This window comes from Ictalurus punctatus, chromosome 18 (assembly GCF_001660625.3).
Source record: "Ictalurus punctatus breed USDA103 chromosome 18, Coco_2.0, whole genome shotgun sequence".
Lineage (NCBI taxonomy): Eukaryota > Metazoa > Chordata > Actinopteri > Siluriformes > Ictaluridae > Ictalurus > Ictalurus punctatus.
Window position 1 is genome coordinate 21,541,013 of NC_030433.2, and position 9,196 is coordinate 21,550,208.

General features: G+C 39.2%; 1 protein-coding gene across 1 annotated transcript; it reads right to left on the minus strand.

Moving 5' to 3' along the window:
- Positions 1-205: 205 nt before the first annotated feature.
- Positions 206-5,393, minus strand: diablob (diablo, IAP-binding mitochondrial protein b). Its single transcript, XM_017493050.2, has 6 exons — positions 5,243-5,393; positions 3,184-3,313; positions 1,883-2,002; positions 1,675-1,785; positions 1,024-1,120; positions 206-690 (listed from the first exon to the last, which is right to left on the minus strand). The coding sequence occupies exons 1-6, from the start codon at positions 5,278-5,280 to the stop codon at positions 488-490; spliced, it is 699 nt and encodes a 232-aa protein (XP_017348539.1). The 5' UTR covers positions 5,281-5,393; the 3' UTR covers positions 206-487.
- Positions 5,394-9,196: the final 3,803 nt, after the last annotated feature.

Here is a 9,196-nt window from a genome sequence, read left to right on the forward strand (position 1 = left end):
GAACTGCTGGAGCATATAAATTAACGAAATATTTGGCGACATTTTGTCTCAAATGTCAGTTACTGGATCAGGAAGCAATAGGAATATGTTGAGCAAAATCCAAAAAGAGAGAGAGAGAGAGAGAAAAAAAACGATAGAGTGTCTGAGGAAGTGCGTAGAGTGTAAGGGTGAACATTGGAAATGAAATTAGAAATGTACACAAAAGTAAGGTATGACCACCAGATCCAAGATCTGTTTTATTATTGTTAAAAGTAATACAACTCATGCTTTTCTTTTGAGATACACTCGCCAACCAAATTATTTGGAACCCTGTTGTAAACCTGAGTAAAACTGTGCACCGAGATGCTTTTCTGCTAACAACTATTGTAAAAACTAACAAATAAAAATACAACACATTGTGCAAAAACATCTCCGTTGCAGACACAGAAGCAGCTCTTAAGATCGGAGTGGTGGAGATGCATGTGTCTTTATAAAATGCTACACGTCGCTAGTCCTCTCTCAGGTAAGCCTCTGGAATTTCTTCCTCGTTTCCTTCCACCGCAGGTGAAGTGTTCTGGAGCCTTTGGCTGACTTCCGCTTTGCTGTCTTTTAGTTCCTGTTCTGCCTCAAGGGAGCGCTGTCGAGCCTGCTCTACATGAGTCTGTGCTAGCTGCAGGTTAGTCTGCGCTGTGACTGAAGCCTGGTCAGCTCCTAATAAAGAAATTATTATTTTTTTTATTCAAATCACTTGAAGGAAATTTGTCCAAGTTTTCTAACCAGGCCCGAAGCAACAGAGACATCTACAGCCACGTGTGTTTCACGGTCACAATTATCACGACGGTTCTACCAATCTGGGTTTAAACATAAAGTCCTCTTTGAAAGTATTGGAACAGCAAGGCCAATTCTTTTGTTTTTGCTATACAATGAAGACAAAAAAATAAAACGATACTGGAATGATACCACTACGATCCCTCAGTTATCTCGATATCAAAACATATACTGCGCTAAAGAAAGTTAGCTTGGTGAGTAAAAGAAATTCCTTACCTGCGTTAAAAGCTGCTTCAGCTGCCAGCTGTGTCAAATTAACTGCGTTCATCCATTTTGTTTCAAATTGTTTGCAGTCCTCCCTATATCTGAGGAGCTAATCAGAAATTAGAAACTGTTTTTCAGGTTATTAAAATATTATATGCCTGAATGAATACATGAATACAACTTCAAAAGGAGTCATCATTATTCAGAGCTGTTATCTTGGCAAAGGGAAGTAGCACAAAGTATTGACAAAAAGGGTGCCAATAATTGCTGCACACCTATATTTAACAAAGATTGTTTTTGATAAACCGGTGTTGTGTTTGCAATTGTTTTATATCAATGAGAGCAGAATACTTTTGTGATTTTTTTTTTTTTTTTTTTTTTTTAAACAAAAGATCAAAAGGTTAAACACAACCTACTTTTCTCATATTTACCAAGGGTGCCAATATTACTGGAGGGCACTGTATATGATAGCATACCGTGTCATTTTACTTTCATATATAATTTGCATAGGATTAAGAAAATCTCCGCTCCGTGTCTCACACACACATAGAAAACGAATGTTCGTCACTTGGCTCTTGCTAAATATCGATGTATAGGGTGAATGACAGTATCCAAGTGCACATGGTTGATCAACACGTTTCTGAATATTCTGGAAATCGTTACCTCTTCACGCTGGTTAAGTATCACCTGCCATATTGCGCTCTCGTCGGCAGGATTTAGTCTGTTGATATTCACCACATAGCGCCTGTGCAGACTTATAAGGGTATGTACTGCCTGGAGGGAGAAAATACACATACACACAAACAGATTTCTATGCTTTTATCTTCAGGTCATAAAATAAGTTTGATCTGAAAATGTGCCTTTTTAATACCTTAGTGTATTGTGTGAGCGAGTCCACTAGTGCCAGTGTGGTTTGAGACAGAAAAGTATTCGCACTGTCGGTCACCAGAGATGAGGCTCTACGGATTAAGGCTTCATGGGATACACGGTCCTGTTCATACACATGGCAGAGAGACTTTAATTCAGAGGAACTACTATCTATATACATTTAATGCACGATAGCACTAGAACTAAGACTAGTAATGGGCTACTTTTATTGCCTCTAAGATACTTTCACTTTACTGAAAGGTCCACAAACAAACAAGCATTAATAATTAAGTAATGCTTTCATAATGATAATCAAAAATAACAAATATGGAACATGTGACTGACAGGTGTTGCTTGCTGTCCGGGTGTGCCCGGTTAGATCGACTGCTTAAACTATAAATAGCTCTGCATATCTACTCTTGGTTTGAGCCCTGGGTTTCTCCCGTGAAGACTGCATTTGCTGTTAAAAAAAGGATAAACCAACATGAAGGCCAGAGAGCTGTCTATGGGAGAAAAGCAAGACATTCTGAAGCTGAGAACAGAGGGAAAGTTATGAGGTAGTGCTGGCGGCAAGTCAGACGATGGTTGCTATGCAACAATAAAAAATGTATAAAATGTTGCGCTGGTCAAGCTTTGTATTTAAAAATGTATGAAATAAGACTTCGGTCAGTCAGTGTAAGTGGTTTGAAGTGAAGCTGTTCCCAAGTTACTTAAATAGCCTAAAGTATTGGGTAAACTACACTTTGTACACAAAGACCATTAATAATGTAAATAATCTGTATTAATGCTGCGAGTCATGATATCAATTAAGAGAATGAGTTAACAAGAGGTTAATGCTTAATTATTACTACGATTAATTAATATAACTAACTATTCATATATTGCACACACGTCATTATTTCCTGATAAATCAGGGGTGAGTCCAATCTTATCTGCAAAGGGCTGGTGTGCGTGCAGGGTTTCATTCCAGTCATTCCAGGCCTTCAATAGACTAAGGTGAGGCTTATGCTTAGTTGGAATGAAAACCTGCACCCACATCGGCCCTTTCTGGATAATACTGGACATACCTGTGATCGCAGTATTATTTACCAAAATATTTCAGCTCTATCTATAAATGACAGGGTTCGTAAAGTTCTTAGAGCATTCCAGTATACCATGATACATACCAATACCATGTAGATTTTAAACTAGGCCGCGAGATAAATACCTGGCCATGCCGTAAATCTGACTACTGTTGCTTTTCACCACCCTTCAGGATGTTAACAGACTTTTATCAATAAACTGCAGTTATATAACACATCAAACCTGTACAAAGGGGACAGCGCACAGGCCGCTAGAGATGCCGACTGAAATCCAGTTCCTCCTGATTACTGACGGCAGCCTGATAAGGATCTGACGTGTTCTGATGGCAGTGCTCCAGAAGCTGACTACACAGCTATGAAGAAAAAGCACGACAAAAATAATGACGGATGGTGCTAGTCCGACAAATATCAGCCTTGGTAATACTTTCAAACTCAGGCGAGGCATTTAGACTTTATTAAACAGTGTACTAAAGACAGTCGGGTGGAAAATTCAATAATAAATCAAGGCCGAAATATTACAGAGGATGTTAGAAAAGACGATGTTAGAAAACCTTTGCAAATACGTTTCAAGGACCTTTTTTTAAAAAAATAAATAAATAAATAAATAAATAAATAAATAAATAAATAAAACAATTACAATCGTTTTTTTGACTGTACATTATTGTTATTAATACAGCCTTTGTTTTGGATACTTCATGCTTTCCCTTTTGTATTTCAATTTTACATTTCAGCTTAGTTATTTCTAACGACTTACTACTGTTGTATCAAACGTTCAGCAAAATTCGGCAGACGTGCTGCTGTACTGTATTATCTGCAGCCAAATCTTTCAAATAAAACCGATGACACAGCAGGAATTTTCTTTTTAATCTCGTCACATTTGTTTCGACAGTGTGAAGACGAAGGAATTAATGATCTTTAAAATACACACACACACACACACACACACACGGTCAAAAATTTGTGGACACTCGACTGAAACTTTTCTCGTGATCTTAAAAGCCTTTTGATCGGAAGGTGTGTGATTAAATGTTTGAAATTGGTGTTGTAGACAAAAATATAAGCGTGCCGACGTATTCGTTTCTTTCATTAGAAAACTAATTTTTATTTACAAAAAAAAAATCTTTTTTTAAACGGACGACTCGGAGTGAAATAATGATTTTTTCATATAGTTCACATAATTCATATAGTTCAGTTTGTTCGTCCAGAGCTTTTATGACTTTATTATTCTTCTAAAATGTGGAAAAAAAAATTTTTTTAAATAAAGAATGAGTGTGTCTAAACTTTTGAACGGTAGAGAGAGAATGTGTATGTGTACTTATATATATATATATATATATATATATATATATATATATATATATATATATATATATATATTAATTAGGCGGGGGCGTTCGCCTCACACATCCAGGGTCGGAGAGGTGTGAGCTCTAGCTCGATTCCCACTGTGGCCCTGTGTATGCGGAGTTTGCATGTTCTCCCCGTGCTGTGGGGGTTTCCTCCGGGTTCTCCGGTTTCCTCCCCCAGTCCAAAGACATGCATGGTAGGTTGATTGACATGTCCTAAGTGTCCGTAGTGTATGAATGGGTGTGTGAGTGTGCATGTGATTGTGCCCTGTGATGGATTGGCACCCTGTCCAGAGTGTACCCGCCTTGTGCCCGATGCTCCCTGGGATAGGCTCCAGGTTCCCCGCGACCCTGAAGGCAGGATAAGCTATAGATAAGGTATATATATATATATATATATATATATATATATATATATATATATATATATATATATATATAGGAACTCGCATCATATCAAAAAACAGCTGTGATATGACGAAATGAAGCTGTAGTCATGTAATCAATGAAGCTGTAGTCAGGGGGTGTGGCTTGTTGCCAACTCGCTCTGTCACCCGGAAATGTCAGACAGAGCGTCAAATTTGTGTACTTGAGTAAGACATAAAAAAAACACAACACAAAAAAGGTGTGCTTTTTCTTAAAAAGCAATTCATCTGCAGTTTGTCATAATGAGAATAGAAAAATCTGTTCCTTTGTCAGTGTGAGACACGGAACAAGTTTATAACGGAACGCTGGACAGTGTTTCAACTGCAGTGTGTGTAAAAGTAAGAAAGCCAAGTCCGGATCGGTTTAACACACAGAACCGACGCTTAACTAAGGCTGAGGAGCTGAGGACATTTTAACATACGCCATATTCTGACATATTTCCGGCATATTATTTGAATGTAACAGAACATAAACTGTACTCGCGCTTTTATGACAAAATCAAATACATACCGTCCAGCAGCAAGTATCTTTCTCCCGTACAGCGCCATACTGAAAAGAAAATAAAAGTGAGTTCTGTCCGAAAACGCCCGCCCTCGGGCAGTTGTAGTTCTCTTCTTCTTCTGCTTCTTCCTGTTCTTCTTTGGAGTTTGGAGAACAACAGTGCATTACCGCCACCTACTGGTACAGAATGTAAACCGACAGGACACATCTGCCCTAAATGAGGGGCGCAGATTTTGCCGAACAAGTTATTTTTTAAAGCTGCCATAGGTGCAAACATTCAATTTTTTTTTTTACTAGTACAGATAATGTGGAAAATTGTCCAGAAATGATGAAATTCTGATCTATCGTCTCATATTCGTCTTTTGATCTCAAACCTAAACGACTTCAGTGTATAGCAAAAAACAATAGATGGCCGTGCTGTTCCAATACTTTAGGAGGGGACTGTATATCTGTACATAATTATAATGTTTACATTCAGTATGGGGCACACGGTGGCTTAGTGGTTAGCAATGTGTGTGCGGAGTTTGCATGTTCTGTCCGTGCTGTGGGGGTTTCCTCCGGGTACTCCGGTTTCCTCCACCAGTCCAAAGACATGCACGGTGGGCTGATTGGCGTGTCCAAAGTGTCCGTAGTGTATGAATGGGTGTGTGAATGTGTATGTGTATGTGATTGTGCCCTGTGATGGATTGCCACCCTGTCCAGGGTGTACTCCGTCTTGTGCCCGATACTCCCTGGGATAGGCTCCAGGTTAAGCGGTATAGATGGATGAATGGATTTTCAGTATGTTTATTTTTCAATGATGTTTATTTCTTCAAGATGGTACTACAGAGGCTGCAGGCACTATTGGACTACCCTCTATGTAATTTATATATCCGTTCATCTTGTAATGATGCTAGTGCATTAGTTTGTATGGTTTTGCAACATATACTTAAGTTGACTAGTTTTCATTGTTTTCTTTGCCGTTCTTACATAACCTGCTAGGCATTTGTTTACATTAAGAAGCTTTTTACATTTATTAATCACTTTCTTTGTAATGTACTGACCAGGTTGAGTTGTCAATTCCTGTCAATATGAACTTAGTTTCCATGAAATCATTGTTTCCTTTCTTGTTAAAAAATCATATTCAAAAAGACAGCTTCCTGTTCTTCGTTTTAATTGTGAAAGCAAAAAAAAAGAAGAAAAAAAAAAGACATTAATCATGAATGAGAACAATAGAGGACTAATTCTGCTTCCTTGTGGTATTTCATTATCCGGGGACAGGGGACAGGAATTTCCCCACTCTTACATTGATACATTCATACTGTACAATCTACCGTCACTCGCAAGTATTAGACACTCCGAGACACTCTGTCTCCCTGTCATGTATCCGCAACCTCAGAGTTATTTTTGATGGTAACTATTCCTATGAACACCACGTCAATCAACTCACCATCACTTTTCTTCTCTGCTGCCGAAACTTTGATCCATGCTTTCATCACATCCAGAATCGACTACTGCAATAGCATTCTCTATGGGTCATCACCCTCTGTCCTCCAGAACGGATTCGATTTAAAGTCCTTCTATTCACTCACAAAGCTCTTAATATAATCAGACCCCCTCCTATCTCACCGATTTGCTCCAATATCACACTCCGTCCCATAGTCTCCATTCCGCTGATGCAAAATTCCTGTCTATAACTCTCAGAACTCATAGATAGAGCATTTTCCATAGATGCCTCCTCCTCCCTCTGGAACTCTCTTCCCAAACACATCTGAGTTTGCACTGATCTGGCCAAGTACAAATCATTACTCAAAACTCACCTTTCACACATCCCAGCCGCTTTCTTTTTCAGTGTTTCCCTCCACATCGGACTCCCAGACTAAGAGCCCTGAAATCAGTGTTCTCCCATAGGCCAAAATCCTCCCCTAAACAAAGACCCTTCTTACATCCCTCCTCTCTGTCATGCAGCACATGTCACTTTGCTTCACTGATACAATTCCAACTGTAATTGCACAAACATCTGCAGTAATCACAGTCACACTCACATATAGCCGTAGAAATATTAAAGCAAGCCCCAAGAAGCCGTGCTTTACTATGATTTTAGCCGTGGTTTAATGATTTTCTTCGCAGAAGGAATCATCTGCTAATTGCTTTTATAAAACGGTTAGGGGTGTTTGACTCTGGACATTGGCGTTGTAATTGAATGTTTCCAGAAGCAAGGACATCGCTCCAGCATCTTCTCTCGTTGTAGTTTGGGCACCAGTAAGATTGCAGGGACGATTCACGTTCGTGCCGCATCACTGACATGATTTCTCCTGCCCTTAGGCCAGCATCAGAGAGTTTTTGTATAGTAGTAGAGGATTGACAGTGTCATTCACCCTGTTCAGCAGCTCTTGCTCCATGCAGCTCTTACCCACAAGATGTCAGTGTTTCTTCACCCGACAGGATTGTCGCACCACAATTTCTCTTTTTCAAATCACACAACACTGCATTCTGGAGTATGTCAAAACACACCTCTTTATGGTGGACAGTACGTTACATTTGTTAGGTCCAAAAGTAGAGATGTGATTTGCAGACATGGAATTACTCTAAAAGGCCTGCTGCAATTTGACTTATCATACATCCCCTAATCACTTCTAAAATCATCATGCTGATACCAATGAACATGAATCACTATTGTGATAATATAGATTCATCCCTTCATATACTAGGTACTGAATCCCCTCCTTAATCACGCAGCATTGCTAATGGGAGGTCAACCATCTAATCGCAGTTCTGTCATCTCATAACAACAAACTCATTGTCCTGGAACACTCCGGATCACTAATATCTCCAGAACACTGCAGCTCATTTCCTAGCCATTCAATGTCATTATATTTACATTGACATGTACAGCATTTGGCAGACGCCCTCTTCCAGAGCGACTTACATTGATACGACTCTCCTTTATACATCTGAGCAGTTGAGGGTTAAGTGCCTTGCTCAAGGGCCCAACACTGGACGCTCGGCGGTGCTGGGTTTGAACTCATGACCTTCCGATCAGTATATTATATAAGTCCCATTCAAACTCTCACTCATGAATTCATAGTCAATGGCTTCTGTGGTTGTTTCTAGTCTTTGTTTGAAGTATTCTCAGTTCCAAAGTTACTACGGTTGCTGCGATGGCCTTGAGACTGCAATTACCACATGTAGTTTTGCACTCGGGTCTCCTTTGAACAGTGGACTAGTTCAATAAAGACTTCATGTACAACACTTTACTTTCACACTACATGTTGTTACCCAGATGAGGTTCCCTACTGAGTCCGGTTCCTCTCAAGGTTTCTTCCTCATATCATCTCAGGGAGTTTTCCCCTCGCCACCGTCGCTCAATAGGGATAAATTCACACACTTAAAATCTCTATCCCGTGTTTATATATTTCTGTAAAGCTGCTTTGAGACACCGTCCATTGTAAAAAGCGCTATACAAATAAAATAGAATTGAATTCAAAGTTTAGTTTCAGTTTGTTATTGCTAGTTCTCGACCGTGTGCTTCCATGTCTGTTTTCTGGGTTCGTGTTTGTGTTAACTGTTGGTTCATTACCACAAGTAAGTAAACTCCCACGTGCCTACCCTGTCTAATGTCTACCCTGGTCTAAAGCTTTTTCTCGTCACGTAAGCGACGTGAGATTAAAAACACAGATTTCAGCTGGCATCTGTAGGCTTGAACAGCAAAAACGGCTAATTATTTAGTAAATAATAACATATGGTTATTATAACTATATAATATTTAAATACAATATGCTTAGCGGTGGACGAATAGTTAATCAGCTGTTGAAATATTAAGTTTGCACATTTCCCACTTTGAGCTCAATCTAAAAAAATAAAAAATAAAAGAAGAAAAGCTCATTTACCTACACTATATACCATTTTGAACTGGCTATGCTAAACTGCCGCGCCGCTACGTGTAAGTGAGTGTATGAATGTGTGTGTGTGCGTGTGCATGGT